A 24,421-nucleotide genomic window follows, 5' to 3' on the forward strand; every position below is an offset into this window, starting at 1 on the left:
AGGGTACCCCACAGGAAGAAATTCCCAAGTGCGCCTTCCTGAGCGCTCAAAGAGTTTCTGCACTTGAGTGATGACCGCATCTACCAATCCAAGGTCAGAGAAAAGCTGTAACCTTGGGAGTTTAATACAAGCTTGGACTGGCCAGTATTAATTTGTAAAATCCTTGCGGACCCTACCTTCTGCACTTGAAGTGGCAGAGTGGGGAATCAGCCTTGACAGTAATTTGTTTGTATCAGGGCATGAAAATATATTTTTGAGAGTGTCTTGATTTAGCTAAGGGGGGAATGGAAAGTTCCGCCATTCACTGAGCTGTGTCCATTGTTACAGGCATACATGTCTTAGTATTCTCATAGAGTCCGCCAGATGCTATTACTGTGCTGTGTCAACAATAAACCTGGCCTGCTGCCTTCGTATCTTAATGGATCTTGTGGTCATTGGGCAGTTTGCTCAAGGTCTGCTGTGCTGTCTGTCTGTGCAGAGCTGGGGAAGCACACAGGAAGAACACACACATGCAGCTGAACATCTAACAACACTGGTGACCCTGACTACTGATCTGGTAAGCAAGCGAGCTGTCCTCTGTAGGAATCGTGATCTAACATAACAAAAAAACACAAGCTAGGGAATCCCCCAAAAGTGTAATAAGGTATGGACGTGCTGGATTACTAGCAAAATAGGTCCATATGAATTTAAAAAATAAAGTGAGGAAAAATTATGAAATAAAATCTGAGGGCAAAATCTGTAGCTTTAAAATGTAAAATAGTGCAGACTATAACCATGGTATATAACCATGTTAAATGCTTAAAACAACATGCCACAAAATTAGCGGGGCAAGTAACAAAAACAAAAAAGGTTTAAAAAACTGAAAAAGCCACAAAGCCCTGAAATGCTCCTACTCTCTTAGCAGGACGGCAACCAGTCCAAAACCAGCAAACAGAAACAAATAAAAACATTGAAAACAGTTATAAAAAACCTACAGAAAAAGATGTGCAGTCCCCTGTTATAAATATTTGTGGTCAACAGCAGGCTTCAGGTAGCTACCCTGGAATGGGGACAGAAATGAAAACAGCTGGCCCTAGCAAAATTCAAAGATGAAATAGGGTCCATGCATTGCAACCACCACTATGTGATAAACATCAGGCTCTGGTAAAACCAAAATTGGGACTAAACTGATGTCTTCGTACTTTAACGAATCTTGTGGTCATTGGGCAGTTTCCTTGAGGTCTGCTGTGCTGGCTGTCTTGCTCGAGGTCTACCTATTGTGCCGCTCCAGAGTTGGGAGTCCTGTCCGACTCTAGCACTGAAATCTCCCAGGAGGATGATTTTGTCTGCCGTAGATGTGGCTGTGAGGACTGCATCAAGAGCACTGTAAAACTGCTCCTTGTCTTCCTCATCAAGTGTTGGGGCGTATGCACCAATCATTATGGCATATTGGTTGTTGCTGAACTTGAGCAGAAGGATCATAAGCTGCTCGTTGATCCCCACAGTGTTGACTGGATTTTATACTTGGCCAGAGGACATGTCTCAGGAACGTCTCCCTGCTCCCGCATCTATCATGAGGATCTTATTTCCCCCAAAGGGAAACCTGACAATGGATGGGGTGCAAAACAAGAACAGGTTTATTGGACAGACAACAGTTAACAAGGGTAAGAATAACTCAGATAAGTGACCGGTAGGTAATTACAAGAACTCCCAAACTATAACCGAGAAAACAAGGGAATCAAATATAAAAGGGCACTGGCTGTGACAAAAGGGCTTAGCTTCCTTCCCAAGGTTGACGTTGGGTAGGTTAGATAGAGGACAAATGAGTCTCTACCATTGTCATAAACAGATAGTTAAGGGTTAATGTCTCTCTTAACTGTAAAGGGTTAACAAACAGGGACCCCAAACACCTGACCAGAGGACCAATCAGAAAACAAGATATTTTAAAATCTCGTGGGAGGGAAGCCTTTGTTTGTGGGTTTTGGGTTTGGCTTTGTTCTCTTTGTGTCCTGGATAGGACTAGAGGTGCATCCAGGTTTCTGCCAATCTCCCTGCTACAGTCTCTTAGCTATTCAGAATTGTGAGTAAGAAAAGGCGGTCATAGTCTTTTAATTTGTTTTTTTTTTCATTTACATATGTGTACTTGCTGGAAGTAGCTTAAATTGTGTTTCTGCTGGAGAAAGTTTCTTTCTATTGTTTATAATTGAAAGACCCTGTAACTTTTTACCATCTAAAGTGCAGAGATAAACCTTTTACTTTTTTCTTTCTTTTTTTATTAAAAATTTTGCTTTTTAAGACCTGTTTGATTTTTTTCTCCTAGTTAAGGTTCCAGGGAATTGGTGGGGAGCAGGGAAGGATAAATTTTCTCTTTGTGTTATATTCACGCAGCTTGTATTGCCTCTGGGTGAGGGGGAAGGTAACACTCCTCTCGGTGTGGTGATTCAAGAAGTTGAATCAGGTGATCTCCTAGTGTTCCCAGGGCGGGAAGGAGCTGGGAGGAAAAAGAGATGGGGGAGGGAATGGCTTATTTCCCTTTGTTATGAGACTCAAGAAATCTGGGTCGTGGGGTCCCCTGGGAAGATTTGGGGGGGACCAGAGGATATCAAGCCCTAAAAATTCCTGCTTGGTGGCAGCCTATCAGATCTAAGCTGGTAATTAAGCTTAGGGGAATTCATGCTAGTACCCATATTTTGGACGCTAAGGTCCAGAATTGAGAATTATACTTGACAACCATATCCTGCAGCTTTATCCCTGTCACCGACACAACAGGACTGGCTCTGGACCTGACCCAGATGGTAAGGCAGATGGAAGGCAGGATCTCAGGTACAGGTTGATGGAAACTCTGTCTTGTTCTTATTGCAGTTCTTCTTCCCTGCCTTGTCATGGGTGGATGTCTGAGGCAGGATCAGAATGGCAGATGACAGCTCGTTTTTGCATGTAGGTAAGAAACTCTCCTTACAACCCTATGTGTGGTACTAATGTCTACTCTCCAGGGTAAGCAGTAGCACACTGCAGCACTCTGCCTCTCAGATAGGCAGCAGCAGCACATGCTACCTCCAAGATGGGCAGCCCCAGCTGATGGACGTGCTGACCCTTTTATAACGTACAGTTTCTGGGCAGATTTACAGGTCAGGTGACCTACCCAGGTTCCTGCCTTAGGACAAAAAGGGTGCGCCAAAGGTGTAACAGTGGCTGAGGAAGAAGGGCCACCAATATGGATTCCCCGTTGTTGCTAAATGGATCCAAGATGGTGTAAGGGAGATAACAGTAAAATAAAAATTTTATCCCTGCAATGGGAAGCTCCAAAAGCTGACTGGTGATCTTATTTTTGATGGCAAAGCCAATCCCGTGAATGCATCGCTCTTCAGGTGGCTTTCCTTTCCAAAGGAAGGTTTAGCTACCACCATCCTCTTTTAATTGGCGCTCATCAGCAGCGGGTCTCACTAGGAGCCGCAATGTCAATGTTAAGTCTTGCCAGTTTTCTGGCAGTTAGGGCAGTTGTTCTTTCTGGTCTTTCACTGTGCTGAAAGTCCATAAGGATGTGGACATTCCAGGTGGCGAAATTCATTGTCTTGTATCTCGTTTCGGCCGCAGAGTTGAGTGATCCCACTGGAGGCGGCCATCTCGTCGGAAGAGTACGAGACAGCTTACCTTTGGGGCACTTTTTCTAGCCCTTTCCCCATTTGGGGTGAGCAGAGGGGATCCTAAAAAGGCCTGTTCAGTCACAGCTGCTGCTGCCGAAATGCAATTCTGTCTCATCCAAGCACAAGACGACCATCACATGGCTGCCGCCTGCATGCAGTTTTAAAGATTCCCAGAAATCACAGCTCCTGTCTTCACTGCCACTCGTGTTGCCACAGAGTTCTGAGCCCTTTGGCAGAGGACTGTGCGTGAAATCTTTTAACATGGGGAAACCAGTGCACAGGAGACTTGACAGGAGGAAAACCCTGACCCAGTGCCAAGGAGATCCAAGACAACCAGGGGCCTCCCTCCTGCTGCAGCCCTCAGCCGCCTTCACAGAGGCACAGTACTAAGAGGTCCTCTACATGTGCCTAATCGATCAGTGGGGTTTTGTGATGTTTGGACCACAGTTAGTCAGGAGCTTTGTCTCAGACCTGCTCACCAAGGGGGACCCTAACAGAAGTATGAAAGCTCCAGATGATATAGCTTTGAGGGTCTTCAGCCCACGCAAACCTCTCCACCATGACAAGGTTGCGCTCCATCAGAGAGGAAACAAAAAATAACCAGGACATGCAGGTCCAGAAGCAAGCAAGCGCTCCTCTGGCTGCTAGATGGCGCGGCAGCTTCGCACTTTCCTACTCTCCAGATTATCTGAATGTTTGAGTATCCAATTTGGTCTTGGGTCCCTGTTAGATTGGATAAATTGGGATCTGCTGTACTATATTTTATTCTAGAGCAGGGTTTCTCAAACTGGGGGTCAGGACCCCTCAGGTGGTCGTGAGGTTATTACATAGGAGGTCGTGAGCTGTCATCCTCCACCCCAAACCTCGCTTTGCCTCCAGCATTTATAATGGTGTTAAATATGTAAAAAAGTGTTTTTAATTTATAAGGGGGGGTCACACTCAGAGGCTTGCTTTGTGAAAAGGGTCACCAGTAAAAAAAAGTTTGAGAGTCATTGACTAACATGAATTTAGCTAGCCTTCAGCTTCTGCCTTAGGAAAACCACCCTTCACACATACTATTCAATCATTTATAAATTTGATCTACATTATCCTTCACCAATCCCTTTGAAAAATAGCTAATGAATCATGATTTAAAATCCAAATATAATTTATGCAATAAAACATAATGAACAGTAGATGGCAATGGTATGCAGAGTTCAACTGGCTATTTAAATAATCATGTGCTATGATATGAGCAAAATGCAGCTACATAATAGGAAATTGAACTCTCTGAACGCTTGCACCACTATGCTACCATATGCAATGGTGGGAGTGTGGGATAAGAGGTGTGAAGAGGAGTGCTTGAATGTTTAACGCCAAATCCTTGTAAATTGAAACCAGTTGAGCTGTGGTGATAGTCTAACAGAGGGAGATGATTTATATTAGTATTACAGTAGTGCCTAGAACAGTGGAATTGTATCTGAGTAGAACAGTGATACTCAGCCTGAGACTCATGAGCTACAATTGCCTCTTTAATGCTTACCTTAGGGGGGCTCCCCAGAAGCAGCTGGCATGTCCCAGCAGCTCCTAGGCAGATGGGCCAGGGGGCTCTGCGCGCTGCCCCTGCCTGTAGGCACCACCCCTGCAGCTCCCATTGGCTGCGGTTCCCAGCCAATGAGAGCTGTGGAACCGGTGCTAGTGGTGGGGCCAGTGTATGCAGCCCCCATGGCCTTCCCTCCCCCTAGGAGAGGTAAGGACATGCCGGCTGCTTCCGGGGGGCCACACAGAGCAGGGTAGGGAGCCTGCCAGCCCTGCCAACCTTTCTTTCCAGCACCAGTGGGGGTCCCAGGCTACCCTCCCAGCACCTACGGCACACCCCCAGGCCACCACCACCCCGCAGTGTACCTGCAGCACCCCAGCCCAAGTTTTAGTTAGGGTTATATAGTACAAGTCATAGGTCACGGGCCGTTAATTTTTGTTTACTGTCCATGACTTTTATCAAAAATACCTATGATTAAAACACAGCCTTAATCATTGCTGTAATATGTGCCAAGTTTAAGAAAAGCAGGCCCAAACAAGTTTCTAAGAACAGACCAATACCCAGACAGGTGTTAAAAGAGTATCACCTGCTTAAGCAGCCATTTTCTGGCAGGGTGAAGGTGTGAATAAGAAATTTACATACGATAACAGGGATGGTTCAGACCTCACGTCCCTAAGAGACTACTTGTCACTTGCAGCTCAGTTGGGGGTAATCGTCAAATGTGAGAATGAGAGGCATTGGCCTTCAAATCACCTCCCCCCCCCCATCTCTACTCCGGCAGCTACAATGCTCGAAAGAAGAAAGCATCATTGAACTGGGGTCAGGGTGGGTCCTGGCTGGAAGACTTTTCAGCCAGTAGAGACTGCTGTAAACAAATGGTGAGAAAACCTTTTTGCTTTTAAGTTCACTTAGCTTGTAAGTTAGGCATTAGCTTGCATTTTACTCTTTTTGTAACCAATCCTGACGTGTATGCATTACTTGTAATCACTTAAGTTTATTAACTATAGAAAGATAGATTTTATCATACTGTTTTATCTTGCCAGCGTGTTTGGATTAAAGTGTGTGGGAAACTCCATTTGAGATAACAAGGCTGATGCATATCATTTTTCATTCATGAAATGAGGGACTTTATATGAAGCTGCATTGTTCAGTACTGTGCTTGACAGTACAAGATGCACATTTCTGGTGGAAAGTCTGGGAATAGAGAATCTGCTAGTGCTCTTCTGCAATGTAATTCATAAGTGGCTAGCTAGCAGCACACACTGCAGTGTAGTGGGAGCAAGTTACATGCTGGATGCAGTGTGTTAACTGGCCAGGAGTGGCTGTTCACCAGTAAAGCAGTGTAAAAGGCATCTCAGGTTTGAGAACTGAGGAGACACAGCTATTCAACAGTCCAGACTGTACCTTGGGTAATATCACACTCTCCCTGTCCTATGTCCCATCTCCAGTTGTGGCCATCCCTGATACTTCAGAGGAAGATTTAAAAATAAAAAATGAAAAAAACCCAACCCACCGAATACATGGGGATTGGGGGGGGATTCCCTTTCTGAACTCTGCAGGTCTCTGGCTGAAACCCCGAAATGCTACTGCAGAAAACACTTTTGAGCAAAGATCCAGGGGCACAAATAGTACAACTTCCCCACCATCACTAGCCAAAATTTCCTTTTCCTTCCCACTATTGAGCTGAGTGCTGGCTGGCTGCTGCTCTCCTCAGAGGAGACAGCATTTCAGAGGTGCTACATGTATATTTGGGAAGATCTATAGGATAGCTCATTTAGACAGACCTTCGAGAGAAACAAACCAAAATAAAAAGGGGGCATTTGTAAATTTGTCCACTTTGATGCTACTTCTTGTGTCATATTTGTTGTATCTTAATGCTGGCACAGAATGACATGGCTTTATATAACTCTGATTTAATTTGTTTCTTTAACAGTGTAATTCAGTATCTATAGCTAGAAAACCAAAGAAATGAGAGCTCATCCAAGTATCAGTGTAGAAAATCAGATTTTATTTAATGGTATATTTTTCACATCTAAACTTTTTCCATACAGGAGGGACACACTACTCAAAAGAACAAAAGATTTAACTTCTGGATATTACAAAGGTAATTTTTTCCAACCAGAAAAAGACAAACCAACAGAAAACAAGACCCCTTTCCTTAAAAATATAATCCTCCTTAAAGTGAATTTAGTGCTTGTGAAAGATACCAGACTGAGGAGACTGAAAACTGAAGTGTTCTATCTATTTGCAGAACATGTACAGCTGCAAGCTTCACCACACTCTGCCTGCAGGGGGGCTCAATTCTACACAGTAGGAAGGATGACAGACTAATTCAGTCACCATATTCCTTCAGTGACCATTCATACTGCCAAGCGAGGATGACAACTATGACAGTGTGATATGGACACATTATCTGCCTACCAGTTGATTGAGGCTGCTAATTCGTATCATATAGTTCACTAAGAGCTGTCAGCTGGTTTCTGTTATTGCTAACCTTGTGTGATTCAGCTTGGTTACATAAAAGTGAAACAAACAGTTAACAGATCAGAGAGAGAGAGAGCCCAAGAATTCAGATTATAAACCCTAGTTTCTTGGCAGGTCACCTCTTATAGTTCCTTTGTCGGTACTGTACTTGTAAGTATGTGTTTAGAAAAAGACTGCAGCATAAATATTTGGTCCTAACTATAAGTAGATTAGAATATTTTCACTGTAATAAAAAAAAGAGTTCTAGGAAAATGTATAAAAGAATGATATCAAGGTTATAAAGGGTGCTACTTTAACATTGGTCCCATCTGGAAATTCTTTAAGAGTCCATCCGTGCATTTTAGGAAAACCAATATTTTTTCTACTGAATGTATGTTACAAAAATGAAGAAGGAAGCTCCCATAATGAAGGGCTTGTCTACATGGAGCAGTTAATGAACTGCAAGCTAAGGTGTTACAATGCATTCATTGTTCTGCACTAACTCCACATGTATACAAACTTACTGTACACTAAAAGTGCCTTTGTGCACTTTAGCTTAATACATTTTAAAGTGCATTAAGCTTAAACACCCCATTGTGACAAGAGATTTTGCCTCAGTTGCCTGAAATGCCTTACCAAGCGCTAAATGGGAAAATCTGCAGAAAAGCCTCAGAAGGGATTTAAATTCAGAAAACTTATACAATTGCTTAATTGAACATAAAATGAACGGGGGTAGTGTCAGGACCCTTTGTCATACTTAGAACAGTAATTAGTTTTAAAAATGAAGCTTTAATTAAATAAAAATTAAGAATAATTTAAATTAGAAAATAAAGTAATAGTGGCCATCAAGTTTGTAATGTAGTGGGAAATCCCAAAGGAAGGCATGGGAGCGCATAGAAATGAATAGGGATGATGCAATCAAGGGAAGGTATTACATCACTTCCTGTGGGGAATGACTAAGCAAAACCCCATAGGAATACGCTGTAGCCCACAGGAAGTAGCTAGGGTTCATCCAAAGGTCAGCTGAAAAACCCCATAGGGATGCGTTGAGCCCATAGAAGTCTATGGGACAGGGGAAGAGCTTTCTGTACATGTGAATAATTACCACATGCTAATTAGTAATTAACCTATGCTAATATATGGAAGCTGGCTGAGCTTGAGTTTCACATGTTTATACACATGCCATATATTAGCATATGCAAATCCATGAAAGCTGATTGGCTGAATTATGATAATAAAGTAATAGCTAGTGAGCTGAAACATATATAAAGGTAGCAGCCAGCAGATTACAACTCTGTAGGGGACCAGGACCAACAAGAGAGCAGAGCTCTGCCAAACACCTCCAAGGAAGAAAAGCACTTACAGGACAGTGGCTGCAGCATCAGCAAAACCCAGCAAGGAAGAGGCTGCTTGAAAGGCAGTTATAGCAGCAACAGCAGCAGCCCACCCAGGATTCCAGGGTTGCCCCTGGCAATGGCCATTTCTGCCACCAGCCAGCAGATCTCCTCAGCAGCCCAGCAGCCGTGACCAACAGGCTTCTGTCTCTCCTGCCTGAGTAGACTCTTTACCTCAGGAAGAGGCAGCAGCTCACAGCCTGCTACCAGACCACGCTCTCTAGGCACCGTACCCTAGCCTCTGACAGAGCAGAAGGACCTTTGTAAGAGGATTCACAGGGATTTTTAAGAAGGCTTTTGTACGTTTCATTGTCTTTTATTTGAGCATCCTAGAGCATGTGGGTTTAAAGTGTAAATTAAGCTGGATGCCTGTGGTCTGAGTGAGATCTCCCTACTCACCTAATGATCAGCACTGGTTGCATGTTTAGTTTTTAAGTATTTAATGTTAATTGATACTGGTATATGTTTGTTATATGATATAGAGTATTAAGTAGTGTGATTAAGTAGTGTGATTAAGTGTGATTATATTGTTATATGTGACAGTCTATTGAAACTGTAATTGTAGTGCTGTCTTTATTTGCTACGCTGCTTCAGGTTTATATTATAATTGTATTACCTCTATCTGTACTTTTACTGTAACTAATCACTTCTAAATAAATATTATTTTTGTTTTCAAAGAATGTATTGCTTGTTGCCTATTCTTGATCGGAGGGCTATATCCGTGTCCTTCAAGGGAAAATTGGCTAACTGTGGCTTTCCCTGGAAAATCCCTTAGAGCGCACCCCAACTGGTAGTACCAGAATAGATGCATTGGAAATAAAGGGTTTCAAATTAAAAGTAGTGATTCTGAGCAACACTGTTGGCTTAATATAACTGAATCAAAATCTTCCGGTAACACCATGGGCACTCTCAGTGCGCAATAACAATATCCACATGGGGAGTTAGTGCAGAGTAGCTACTGTATTTTAAATTTATACCCTAGCTTACTGCCTACTAATTTCCCTGAGTAGACAAGCCCCTAGAGTGTCTCAAAGGAAACACAGATAGAGATAAACATGCATTCATTTTTGTTGGTTTTTAATCTTAGGCCCTGTTTACACTTAGAAAAAACCTCTGTTAACCCATTTTTATAAAAGAGGGTTCACAATTACATCTTCTTCGGGACTCCTGTCATTCTAGTTTCTTTCTAAAAAAGATTTTCCTCTAATAATCTTAGTAGCATCTTGTAACAGTGTAGTGCCTGTATTACATTTCATAACCCACTTTAAAATCTTGAAGTCTTTTATGTTTGTAATGGTACATACACAAGGACACACTCACAATTCTTTTTCTTTTACTAGGTCACGGAACTATGGCACAAAGGACAGAAGTTGTAATTGCTTATTTCTTGGGCCTGCACACAGTGCTTGCACACATTGCACATCCAGAATTGATACTCTGTGATAGATCTTCCTGTTGCAACACAGGTTGGAAGTTTCCCTTCTCCACTAAAAAACAAAAGAGAAAAAAAACAAACAGGTTTCATCTAAAGCAACGTGTTGAGTATCTTAGTGATTTGCAAAACTTTCTTTGGCCATCTGTAACAAATTTAGTTTTTCTTTACTTAGGTCTGCATCATTTTATTAGTAGGGAGGCATAATTCAATCATGTGTTAGTGTACACTATTAATAGGGCTAGGTATGATAATCTTCCTGATCTGACACAGTACATGCATTAGTCTAGCATCAGCACTTAGAGCCAGCCACTTCCAATATCAAATGAAAAGATGAAAACTTCTGTTATCATCATCATAACAAAACCAAAATGTAGTCAGCCTACCCCTCCAGAAGACCATCCAGATCAGATTTTTTGGTATGTTTAGGACAGTGTTTAGTGAATATCTCCAATGCAAGATCTTCATATTGCTGTCTCTGTTCAGGGCTAAGGGTTTCTAAGGATTCCAGTTTAACAAAGGCTTTTGAACAAGTACCAAATGCTCTATTGGCACACGCACAGACAGCCAAAAGGGAATAGATCTCAACTGCAGGGATAATATCTTCATAATCTCGCAGATGAAGGGCTAACAAATGAAAAGAAAGAGAAAGTTACCACATGTCCCCTTGAACACGAATACAACTTAATTGTATTAGTACATTGTCTTCTTAATATCAATTACCTGATGAAATAAAACAAACAAAATAAAGCCAATGAAAATAGTAGAGAGCACAGATAGTCCTCCCTATTTTTAAAGAAGAAAATTTGTATTTAATTGTGAATTGAAAATTAAGTATATGAATTAGGCCCTTCAATACAGAGAGAAGGTAGAAGGCACAAAATACCCAACTAACATCCATCAACTCTCTTGCAGCTCCACGGCTCTGATATGAGCTTCATGGAAGTATCATTCAATGCACATAAATGTATGGTCAATAACAACCCTATGGGGGTTATCAAACCTTGTCAGATAGTGACAAGTTAAACTTCAGACATCTTCTGGTAACCAGCCCCTAGACATTTTGGTAAAATTGGCAGTTATTCTGCAGAACTACCCAATGTTCAAACTGACAACTAACTTAGCACCTACTGACGATTGTTCCAACACTGTTAATTATATTTCTCATGTTCTACATTATGTGGATCAGGTAATGGATGGAACAAACATGACAAATGTAAATGGAATTAATTTGTTTTATAGGTTTGTGTGGCTTAGACTGATTTCAGTTTTCATGCCATCTGTACTGTAATAAATCCTACCTGTTTTCATTGCCGTGTCTACATAACCTTCATAGAGCTGTCTTTGTGCAAGTATAAAAAAATGATAAGCCTCAGCTCCTCGCCAGGCATTATCTGTGAGGCGATTAGCTGAAGAAAGAACATCTTCCTCTAGCAAACCAGCTAAAGCTGAAGTAGCCTAAAAACAAAGGAATATCATAGGTAAGCATTTCTGTTGAAAACACTCAACAGAAGAGGGGAAAAGATTTTCCTAGTCACTATACCTATTTTCTATGTTAACTTAGGAAAATGTATATATTGTCCTAAAATGAATTTCACTATTTATACTGTATAGTACATGGTACAAATTTTCAGCCATGCAAAATCATCTGTATCTGTGTAAATTACAGTGTTGTGCACAGTCTGAAAAACTGGCCCAGAATTTGTGCTTGAAATAATGTTTCAGTGACAGAGTTATAAAACTCAATTTATTTGCTCCAGTTGCTTCAAGTCACCTGAAGAAGAGCTCTGTGCAAGCTCAAAAGCTTCTCTCTTTCACCAACAGAAGTTGGTCCAAAAAAAGATCTCTCTCCCACTTTGTCTCTCTAATATCCTGGGACTGACACGGCTACAACACTATAGAAAGCATTTGAGACACTTTACCTCTGAACTCTTTCCTTTAACTTTTCCCCTCTGTGCATTTTTCACTTGTTCATGGTACTGTTCTACAAGTAAAGCTGACAATACATAAAGCTTTTTGACTCGTAAAGGTTTAGTCCTTTTCTTTGCTTCTTCATCTGCAATCTTAAAGAAATAAAGAATGTGGAAAATTGTCTCTAAAACTGAAAATTCTTTTTTTTTTTTTTTTTTACACAACTATATGCTAAAATTATCTTAAAAGATCTTTGTGAAACATAGGAAGCTATGTCAAAAGTCCATTTTTTACTTGAACATTAGAATTTAATTTACAAACAAACAGATATATCTGCATATCATTCTCAAGGATTTAAGTGCAGAATTTATATATTCTAGGTCTGGTTAACAGAGGTATAAAGCCAGTCCTCAGCTGGTGTAAATCAGTGTTGCTTTATTGAAGTCCATCAAACTACACCTATATACACCAGCTGAGAATCTTCCCCAACATGGTAACCTGAACTCTCTATAATAACAGACTCCTTTCAGAAACAATTCCGGTATAAATTAAAGACCTGACCCTGTGACTATCTCCATGCAGAAGGACCCCTGAAGTCAGTGGTACTCTATGCAGGGGGAAAAAAAAGTTGTACAATTGAGGCCTAAAAAGGAACTGTATGAACAGGTTAAGACAAAAATATTTCTAAACATGACAAGAATGTGTATTACTGTTATATTCCTTTGAAGGGGAACAAACTTGAAAGAAAACATTTATTTGGTCAGTCATTCCTGAATTCTCTTTGCTATTATTTCTGAGTGAATGAGAGCTCACTCCCTTTAGTCTAGCTAGTCCTTTAGCTTGATCCTGTATTGAAATCATCACTGCAGTGGATATGCTTGGCTACAGTTGAAGAGGTAATTCTATTAAACATTCCTAAACTAATGTACTTAGAACTTTCTAAAAAAAAATTACATTTTGAATTGAAATTTCTCATATTTGTTCTAAGTCAAGAGGTAAATTTAGAAAGTTTGATAAAAAATATAGACATTTTTCTATTACCTTGCTGGAAGGAAAAAAACAAAACTAAAATATATATCTGCCTTTTATAACAAATATGTTTTGTAGACTTTTTTTGCATTCATGCAACTAAAAGTGGCTGGGATTTTTAAAAGTCAAATTTGACAAATTGATAGCTATCAGTGAGGACTAGAGTTTTTGCCATGAGAGGAGAAACAGTTTTAGAAATAATATACTTGTAAACATTTGCTGTAACAATTATATTTATATAGTGCCTGTCAACAAAAAATTGTCAAAAGCACTTTATAAACTTCAACTTGGATACAAACAGATTCAAACTATACACAGGGATCATTGCACCCACCTCTGAAGCTTACCAGCACAGAGCAACAGTTTTTGACAGGAAGTGAAGAAAAAAAAATCTAACTGGGATTATTTGTTAATGTGATAGTTCTGTAGTTGCCGTGGCTTCCATATAATGATAACCATTTCCAGGAAACAAATGGCTCACACTGGAAAATTTAAACACTACACAAAAGCAACTGATGCTTGCTAAATATAATGTTATTTCTGACTGGCCTATATTACATAAAATAAAAAACCATAATACCTTGAACATGAGTTTAGCAGCATCAAAAAAATAGTTGGCTTTACGATAGAGTTCTATGGCATCAAGGATTTTATTCTTTTCCAGTAAATGAGACGCATATCTAGCTAGCAAGGATCCAATCTCTTTCATATTGTGATTTTTAGCCAACTCAACGGCTTTATTCCACTGGAAATAAGAATAGTCACAATTATTCAATTTCATGTGTTTTCAAATATACACTAAGAGCACACTTTTCATGTATATGAGCTAAAACATCATTTTAGAACATTACTACAGTAAAGTCAAAGGAACAGGTAAATAGAATACAACTACAAATATTTACGCCATCAACAACCTTGTGTTCATTTTTGTAGCCATTTGGAATGACTATTTTCCTTATAGTCAAAAATATCCTATCATGTTTTACACAGGAAAACAGAAGTTATGATTTTAATAAGCAAAGGATATAGCAAGCAATATTTTTTTATTATTGGAATTGGCACTGACTGTAGGAAGCCTCTGAAAAAGGCTCAACGTGTATCCATCAGGAGCACCACTGTTTTTGTGGATACTATTTGTAGGCATCTATCTCTCCCCATGTTTGGAATAGGGAGCCTATACACTAACTTAGGCTTTGTGGTTTGCAATGTTGTTCCTGTGATTTTCTGAGGACTTAAGAGTTAGTCATTGTGTCACAATGCCAAAGTCCCTTTGTGGATCTGGTTCTCCTTGTCTATTCAGTCCCTGGTCTTTCTCCTGAGATAGCTAATGATGATCCTAATTGGTCAACAGATTATGCTACAGCGGCACAGCTGCATTGACACTTACAACAGCAACAGAAGAGGTTCTTCATTGCTTTAGTAAATCCCTCTCTCCAAGAGGCAATAGCTGGGCTGATGGAGGAATTCTTCCATCGACCTAGCACTGTCTACACTGGGGTTTAGGTCAGCTTAACTTACATCCCTGAGCAACATAGTTAGGTTAACCTGACTTTCCAGCGTAGACCAGCATGTAGTATGATCTGCCTTTCACAAAGGTCTCATAATCCAACAGTTAGTGATTGGTTTAAACACTAAGTTTTAAGGGTACTGAATAGCCATCAGATGACCTATATGAAATGAAATCTCACTGGGGATCAAGAGGTAAAAATCCCATTGTTAATTCTTTTTTTCATTCCAAGACCATCTTCTGCCAGCTGACAAATGTCTCACCTGGTTGAGATGTACACAGGTATCTACTGCATCCTTTGGTCGATTACATTTCAGAAAGGCAGTCACAGCTTGTTCACACATCCCCACTCTGACAAACATATGAGCTATGTCCTGGAAGACATCACAATTTTGTTACCATTTCTTTTGAGATGTTCAGGACAGTCCTTCAGTAATTGTAATACTATTACAAACTTTTGAATTTTTATTACTGATGCTGTTTTACAGATTATAAAGAGAGAAAACACATTGCAGTAATCTAAAGTAAAATATTCTGCTCTTACACCCTGTTTCTCAGATCTACATTGGTTTTCAATTAAAAGTGGTTCAAGGCAGAAAATCATCTTTTAATTATGTGCAGCAGGGTTCTTCCTTCTAGGATTAGTGCATATACTAGAAAATTTAGCAGAACAGAACAGAGTTGGGAAAGAAGGAGGTTATGGCTATGTTTGTCCAAAACAGTGTAATAAGCTAAAAGGACATTCAGGTAACATGATTTGCCTTTACCATGTACTCTGGAATAATATACAAATTAAACTAATTTTTAATTAGCTATTACTCACTGGATCACTTCAGTTCATACTGATAGGGTCTTTCCCTCTTTTAGGATCAGGATAACCCCAATCTTCACTTTTCACTAACATTTCTTCTGTTACTATTGCCAGGGGAGCTGAACCAGTGGTAGCAACCATGAGAAATTTGGGCAAAAAAAGTCTAGTGCAGATAAGCTCACATGGTGAAAACCAAAATAACCATAATAATTTTCTTATACCTACAGGAAGTAACTTGTTATTTTCTGGAAGTGAATTAGCCAGATTCTCTAGTCCTTGATAGTCTTCTAGCATGTAGTAACATTCAGCTAAACGTTCCTGGTTTCTTCCTTGTACATAATATTGTACAGCATTTATCCTAAGGATGAAAAAAAAGCCTACTAAGACAAACAAACAAATGTTAATATAGTGCTATCTGACTAACACTAAGAAATAACTTATTTACTAAGTACTGATTTGTAAATCAGAAATGAATATTTTCACCAGTTGGCTATGTTTTATGGCATTATATAAACAAACAGAAATACAGCTATTACAGGATGCACAAGAAATGTAGCTTCAGAATTTCATTATGTCACAGCAGTAACAGGATCCAATGGCTAGAGAGCATAAGTGGAAAGTCAGAAAACTTGGTGTTTATTACACCATCTACAATGAGTGGACAAATCATTTATGCATAAATTTTCAGAAGTTGGCTGTGTTTGGGTGTCTCAGTTTAGTAGCCCATAGTCTGATACTCACTCCAGCTGAAGTCAATGGGAGATGCAAGTGCTCAATATTTCTGAAAAATAAGGCCCTATGCATCTAAAGTTGGGCACCCAAAAGTGTGGCCTTTAAATTCTGTGGGAGCTGATTCCTTTACAGGGGCAGAGTTAATGTAGTTTTGGTGGCCTTAAGTGAGGAGTTTGGGTTTAAGATGAACCTTAACTCTGAAATTCCTGAGTCTTCTCTCTCTTTTTTGCTTGTTTCCCTACAACATACTTGTAAGTCTTTTGGCCATTTTATAACTAATATTTACTCAAAACTTTTAACTCTAGCTTAACAAAATTGTTTGCCTAAGTATTTTTTTTTTAATTGAAGAAATTTTGTAGCGATTGGATTCCTGGCAGAGCTGGGATTATTGCTTTTCTGTTCTCCCTACCTGAATCAGAGTTTTCTGTGGAATTTCAAAGCTGCAGGTAGCGGTGGGATATATGCCCTATGAAACTTACTAGCTCTTCAAGGTGATAGGGCTGGATCATTCCAGTTCATTCCACATTCACACACTCTGCACTCCAGCTCCCAGATGTGCCCCCCATACTCTGCGTCGAGCTTTACGAGGAGAGTCTGAATTATGAGACAGCTACCACCACTTCATTGTTTCCTGCTATAACACATACCATTTTTGTCTGTCTGCAAAATAGTCTCCAATAGCATTATGTGCTTGTTCAAGAAGAGTGTCATCTGCATCGCCTGAGCCTGTTTTCAATAGCTGCAATACTCGAAACCAGTCTCCCAGTTTTATCCGTAGACCAATAGCAAGATCTCTATAAATATCGGAAAATATTTGATGATAATAAAAAAAAGGAAATAAAACAGCTGCAGAAATTCTTGACAAAAGTATTCAGAAATACTACCCCTACAGGTGAACAGAAAGGAAACATGAAAGACTTATGGCCTGGAGACTTAGTGGCATAAAACTTAAAAGAAAACTACCCTGATTAGTTATCATGTCTCAGACAGTTAAATAAATAGAATATATGTTTAAAAATAATTTTCAAAAGACTATTTGAAGGGGAAAAAAAGCACTTATTTGATCTAGATTGTGGTGGTCTTTGTGTAGCTTTCACAGTGGTGGAGAAGGGAATAACGGACTGCCCAGAATTCCAGCCCTCTATGTAGTGGCTGCTACTGAAATGCTCTGTACAGCCATGAGGAAGGGTATACATTATATCCCTTAAAGGGTGTCACATACTGTGCAACCAAAAAGCTCTGGGAGGCATTCTGCCTCACTGACACAAAATGTACTGTGTAAAAAATTATTTTCTTTATCAGCTTTAAATTTGTTCCCTTTCAGTTTTATTGGATGTCTCCTTGTTCTTCTAGTATGAGAAAAGCTAATGGAAGCTTCTGACTGACATACCTTATACTATTTGTTATTTTAGATACCTCTTTCATGTCCCTTTTTATCTAAGCTTGAAGTCCCAGTCTAAATATTGAAGACTTTCATGCTTCCACTCATTTGTCCTCCATCTCTGGACCCCTATTTCAATGACATCTTCTTGAGATGGGATGACCAGAACTAAACACAGTATTCCAGCTCAGGGTGTGCTCCTGGTTTATAATATTTGCAATACTATTTTCTACCTCATTCCTTTGAATCCTAAAAATTTGTTGGTCAAAAACAAAAGCAAACTATAACCCTTGAGCAGAAATGTTCATTGAGCTGTCCAAATATCATCCATGGTGTGCTCCCATGTGATTACTGCTAAATTTAAAAACCCAGCAACACGTATGTGTAATTAAAAGAAAGTAGGACTTAGCTAACTGACAGCAACTAGTGAACTGGCTAACTAAGTTTAAACTGTTTCTTTATATTTTGGAATCTTAACTAAAACATCTATAGACTAACATTGAAAAGTCTATGAAGATTGAAATCTGATATGGATTGCTATATAAAACAATGAGAGAAGAGTGGAAGTAAGCCTGTTTGGAATATGTTAACCTAAATAATAAAGGGATTTATCATCTACCAGTATAGCAGTTTTCTCTATCTAACTTTCTTCTCTTTTTCAGAATTTGAAAAAGCTCTCACTGCTTAAACATTCCCACTTTGTATAGTGCAAGCATTTATTTTATCTGTTTTTTCTTTAGTTGTTGCTGGGGTTACTGTATGCAATTACCTTCTGTCCATATCCAAATACATTCTTTCAGCTTCCTCAAACCGGCCAAAGTAAGCTGCCACTTCAGCTTGCTTCATTGACTCGCTCTGCAGATTGCCTAGGCACTTCACAAATTTGATGCCTTGATAGTCTTTGCAGCGCACAAATGCTTGTTCAGCAGTTTGTAGGTCTAGCTTCTGAAGAGCGGCTTCAGCCAGGAGACGCCTGTATGATAAACACAGATAGAGTCCCAGAGTTTAAGGAAAGAAGGGACCACCAGATTGAATCTTATATCACATGCCACCAGCACCACCTGCACCTGCACACAAAATCCAACAACCAAACTGAGTTCAAAGTATACAACCCACAGGAGACTAGACTTATGTGTCACAGGCAAAAAACAGGAGTTATAGCTAGAAAAGCAGCCATACTAGGAAGTTATATTAGGAATTAACTAGTCAAGTTAAAAAAAGACACCTAAATTGGGGCTAATTCAGCACCCACTTCTAGCAACACTAATCTCAATGTGGGTGTAAGCCACCTGCATTTAGGATGGAAGAATCCCATGCACTGCTACAGGCTGGGGACCGACTGGCTAAGTGGCAGTTCTGCAGAAAAGGACCTGGGGATTACAGTGGATGAGAAGCTGGATATGATCAACAGCATGCCCTCATTGCCAAGAAGGCTAATGGCATATTGGGCTGCATCAGTAGGAGCACTGCCAGCAGATTGAGGGAAGGGATTATTCCCCTCTATTCGGCACAGGTGAGGCCACATCTGGAGTACGGCATCCAGTTTTGGGCCCTCCACTACAGAAAGGATGTGGACAAATTGGAGAGAGTCCAGCGGAGGGCAACGAAAATGACTACGGGGCTGGGGCACATGACTTACGAGAAGAGGCTGAGGGAACTGGGGTTATTTAGTCTGCAGAAGAGAAAAGTGAGGGAGGATTTGATAGCAGCCTTCAACTAACTGAAGGGGGGTTCCAAAGAGGATGGAGTTAGGCTGTTCTCAGTGGTGACAGATGACAGAACAAAGAACAACGGTCTCAAGCTGCAGTGTGGGAGGTCTAGGCTGGATATTAGGAAACACTATTTCACTAGGAGGGTGGTGAAGCACTGGACTGGGTTACCTAGGGAGGTGGTGGAATCTCCTTCCTGAGAGGTTTTTTAAGGCCTGACTTGACAAAGTCCTGGCTGGGATGATTTAGTTGGGGATTCGTCCTGCTTTGAGCAGGGGGTTGGACTACATGACTGCCTGAGGTTTCTTCCAACCCGAATCTTCTATGAGTCTATGATTCTAACATCCAGTGGAGTGTCCAGTTCCACTGCATATATATTAACACAAGCATGCATTCATAAGAAATTAATGGTACAAATAATTCAAAGGATTTGTAAAGGCTTCCACTTCTAGTTCATCTGGTCAAGACTACTCCAGGTTGGTAGGGAGTCAGGAACTGAATGTCATTGTGTTTTATGACTCTTCAGTAGAGCTACATGAAATTTTTCATACAAATAGTTTATTAATCAAAAAAACGCAGTTTCAGGTTGACCAAAACTATTCACTACTTTGTGCTGAGTTCAATGAATGACAAAAGTCAAACTGTTTTGGTAATGTTGAAACCCAAGTTCAGGTCCCTACTCCATTGGAGCAGGGACCTGCACTTGAGTCTCCTACATCATACTGTCATTCACAGTGGCAATTCGTAGTCATTCATATGACAAGGAACAGTCACTAGGCCAGGGAAAGAAAGTGAGAATGACTCTACAATCTGGTAGTTAGCACGCTCACCTGAGAGGTGGGAGACCCAAGTTCAAGTTCCTCCTTGACATCAGGCTGAAGGGGGATTTGAACCTAGGTCTCCCATACCTCTGATGAGTGATCTAACCACTGGCTTAATGCCTATAAGGGAGACATCATCACCCTCTCCGCTTATTTTTGTAAATCCTTTCTTTGTGTCAAAACACCTGAAAATCTAAATGAAATTTTTGGGTTCAAAATGACACACAAAAATTCATTTCCATATTACCAAAATGTTTGGACTCAAAACTTTTCATTTTGATAATGTCAAAATGTTTCAGTTAGTTTTGACAGACACTAGGACTCGTAGAAAATTGATAAGGGAAGCAAAGGGACCCAAGGAAAATACAGACCAGCAGAGTTAAGGTCAATAAAAAGGAGCATTTTTTTAGTGTAGTAGGAACAAAGAATCCTGCCAATAGTATTAGTTCATTACTAGATGGAAAAAGGTAGAATTATCAGTAAAAATACAGAAAAGGTAGAGGCGTTCAATCAATATTTGTTCTGGATTTGGGGAGAAAACAGATGATAGATAACAACACACTTTCAATTCTACTAGTATATTAGGAGGATATTACACAGCGGCTACTAAAGTTAGACATTTTTAAAATCAGCAGGTACAGACAATTTGCATCTAAGAGTTTTAAAAGAGCTGTCTGAGAGGCTGGACCATTTTTTAATATTGATTTTCAATAAATCTTGGAACACTGGGGAAGTTCCAGAAGACTGGAAGAAATCTAATGCTGTGCCAGTATTTAAAAAGGATAAATAGGATGAGTTGGGTAATTATAGGACTGTCAGTCTGACATCAATTGCAGGCAAGATAATGGAACAGCTGATATGGAACTTGATTAATAAATAATTAAAAGGAGGATAATATAATAATTAATGCCAATCAATGTGTATTTATGGAAAATAATTTCTGTCAAACTAACTGATTTTTTTTGATGAGATTACAGGTTTGGTTGATAAAGATAACAGTGTTGACGTAATATAGTTAGTCTTTTGTAAGGCATTTGACTTACAGATGCATGACATTTTGATTTGACATTTGGAAGCTGAAGCTAAACAAGTTCAGACTGGAAAGAAAGATGTAATTTTTTAACTGTGAGAGTAAATTAATCACTGGAACAATTTACCAAGGATTGTGGTGGATTTGCCATCACTGATAATTTTTAAATCAAGATTGGGTGTTTTTCTAAAAGACATGCTCTAAGAATAGTTCTCTGGCCTGTTTTATACAAGAGGTCAGACTACATGAGCACAATCGTCCCTTCTGGCTTTTGAATCTATGAATCTATGACACAGGGTTTTTTTTTTACCTTTCGGTTTGCCTGAAAACATTACATAAATGTCATTTTCAGTTCAACTCAAAACAGTTTTTCCCCCTGGATTGTTTGAAATTGGCAGCGAACCAAACATTCCATTATTCACCCAGATCTAGTCTTCAGTGGCCTATGTGAAATGCACCGATGGTCTCTATTCAGATTCATATTGACATGTCTCTCCAACACAAATTACAGTAGACAGCCTTGATGGCAGTCTCAGCCAGGGGTGACGGAAGCTCCCTAAAAGTGTGTGCGGGGGGGCCACCAGTGCCTGAACCGTGGCCCTGTTCCCTGCACCATCCCTTCCCCCGAACTCCTACTCTCACCCCACCACTTTCCCCTGAGGCCCTCACCCTTCCGTTGCCTCTTCCCCCCAAGACCCAGACCCCACTTGCTCCTCTCTGCCACCTCCCCCCGTCGCTTGCCCTTACGGCTGGAAAAAGTGATGGGGCCAGGGCCCCTGGCCACCCCTGTTCTCGTGCCCCTGGTCTCACCCTGTCAGCCCAGAAGTAAATGCAGCACGGAGGGTAAATTATCCCTCTCCATTCCTATGGACGGTAGCTGCAGGTTAGCATTGAGGTACAGTGACAGGGCAGTGTGGGGAGGCTGTCACTGCCACTACCCATGCCGTTCTGAAGATAAATAAAGGATTTCTACCCCTTTGTCAATTTGGCATTTGAATGAGCTCTAAAATGTATTACAAAAACAAAACTAAATAAGGCTTAGATCCTCAACATATTGAATGAGTCAGTATAACCAGAGCACTAATTGCATAGTGCTCCAAGATTAGTTGGCAAAAACAGGACTACTACTGCTCCAGTCACTGGACACCCACAACAGATACATCAAGCATGATCTACACCAGGGATTCTCACCTTTTTCTTTCTGACTTCCCCTCCTCCCTCCCCCGCACATATGCTATAAAAACTCCACAGCCCCCTTTGTGCCACTACGACTGTTTTTCTTCATAGAAAAGCCAGGACCAGCATTAGTGGGTAGAAAGCAGGGCAAGTGCCTGGAGCCCCACGCCACAGGGGGCCCTTTCAAGTTAATATGCTCAACTTCAGCTTCAGCCTTGGGTGGTGGGGCTTCGGGCCCCAGGCTTCGGTCCCATGTGGTGAGGCTTTGTCTTTCTATTCTGTGCCCCAAAAAGTCTAATTCCAGCCCTTCTTGGAGGAGCCCCAGTGGGTCCCGGACCTCTGGTTGAGAACCACTGATCTACATCAACCCAATATTTGCTGCATCAAATGAAGGAGAATAGCATCAATTCAATTGTGCTAGTCCCTAGATCTTGTGACAACCAACACAGAAGGGTTACCTGGCAAGTGAAACGGATCTGCTATACACCCTTCTCATTTCTCAAGCTGCAGCAGTAAGTGCATTATCCTACCTTTATCTATAATGTATTTGCTCCATATCCAGCATTTATAGTTTCAGATTGTAAATCTATTCTATATAAACATGTGGCCAGATCCTGCATTTATTTGCACATTCAAAATTCCCATTGAAGTCAATAGCAGTTTTTGCCCAAGTAAGATCAGGAGGATTTGACTCATGCTTTATGGGCCTACTTTATGAAACTTACTGGGGCATGGAAAGTCCCTTTTCTACTGAAATAAATAGTGGGTACAAGCCAAAAATAGCCTAGCTACTTCAGTAAGAAAGAACTTTAGCAAAAATTTGGATAATTATATTTTAAAAGTTTCAGGTATCAATCCTATTTATGAATATACAGACTTTGAAAAGAAAAACCACGCACACACATAAATCCACTGTAAAGAGTGTTTCATAAAACTTCATCTTTTACAGCAAGTCTGATTCAGCAAGTAGTTTAATGGACCCAAATTCTCCTTTGAACTGTTGGAAGGGGGTCCTATAATGATAGCCAGCTGGTCAGGCAGCGGCATGGAGTGCAGCGGCACAGGAGCCAGCAAACAGAGCTGTAAGCAGGGGAGTTTCAGTGGGAGTTCTGTTGGAGGAGAAGGTTTTTGTATATTGTATTTTGTAGTTATATGTGTGGAGGCTGGTGGGGGCAGTGTGCTAGGAGAGAAGCTGAGCCCTGATTAGGGTGTGGGGCTTCTCTGCTTAGGGGTCCTATAAAAGTAGCCAGCCAGTCAAGCAGCAGCATAGACAGCTGCAGAGGCACAGGAGCCAGCAAACAGAGCTGTGAACAGGGGAGTTTCAGTGGGAGTTTGCGGGGGAGACTAAGAGAGCGAGGCAGAGGGACAGGCTCGTGAAGGGAGTGGGTGGTGTTCTGCTGGTGGTCTGGTGCCTGCTGGGGGTTTGTTTTGCTGTGGGTGATGGTGGTTTGGTTTGTGTTTCCTGGACTAACAAGTTTTAGGTGGGAAGGTTATGACCGATACAGAGGCAGCAGTGAAAGACACAATGAGGATGACTGGATGTGGAAGCTGCGGCATGTACATGATCCTGGAGGGAGTACCTGAAAAGAGTTTCATCTGCCTGAAGTGCCGCCTGATAGAGCTGATGGAAGAAAAGATCTGAGGATTGGAGATGCAGATGGAAACTCTGGCTGAGTTTAGGATTCGAGCAGATGATGGAGCAAAGACATGAGGAGGCTGAAGGGAAAAGCTCAGACTTGCAGATGGAAGCAGGACCAAAAAATACTGAGGGGAGACTGCTGGGTGAGGAAAGTGGACAGTGGAAGCATGTGAGTAAGAGAACCAGGCAGAGGAAAAGACGGGCTAGTGAAGGAGAAAGAGCTCAGGAACAGGTTTGCAGAGTT

The 24,421-nt window shown here is 40.7% G+C and overlaps 2 protein-coding genes across 3 annotated transcripts in view; one reads left to right on the top strand and one right to left on the bottom strand.

The window, feature by feature from the left end:
- The window catches only part of LOC127049709 (uncharacterized), a 1,018,748-nt gene that overhangs the window by 473,091 nt on the left and 521,236 nt on the right, over positions 1-24,421 (top strand). The gene's annotated exons all lie outside the window — the stretch shown is intronic.
- Positions 9,522-24,421, bottom strand: part of WDR35 (WD repeat domain 35) — a 73,909-nt gene continuing 59,009 nt past the window's right edge. For both annotated transcript variants that reach the window (XM_050950668.1, XM_050950667.1), the window contains 9 exons: positions 18,572-18,775; positions 17,069-17,215; positions 15,915-16,047; positions 15,142-15,252; positions 13,952-14,116; positions 12,354-12,494; positions 11,733-11,889; positions 10,818-11,058; positions 9,522-10,486 (listed from right to left, as the gene is read on the bottom strand). In XM_050950668.1, coding sequence (XP_050806625.1) covers positions 10,336-10,486; positions 10,818-11,058; positions 11,733-11,889; positions 12,354-12,494; positions 13,952-14,116; positions 15,142-15,252; positions 15,915-16,047; positions 17,069-17,215; positions 18,572-18,775 — 1,450 coding nt within the window. In that variant the 3' untranslated portion in view covers positions 9,522-10,335. The remainder of the gene's footprint in view (positions 10,487-10,817; positions 11,059-11,732; positions 11,890-12,353; positions 12,495-13,951; positions 14,117-15,141; positions 15,253-15,914; positions 16,048-17,068; positions 17,216-18,571; positions 18,776-24,421) is intronic.

Source organism: Gopherus flavomarginatus, chromosome 4, assembly GCF_025201925.1.
Source record: "Gopherus flavomarginatus isolate rGopFla2 chromosome 4, rGopFla2.mat.asm, whole genome shotgun sequence".
NCBI lineage: Eukaryota > Metazoa > Chordata > Testudines > Testudinidae > Gopherus > Gopherus flavomarginatus.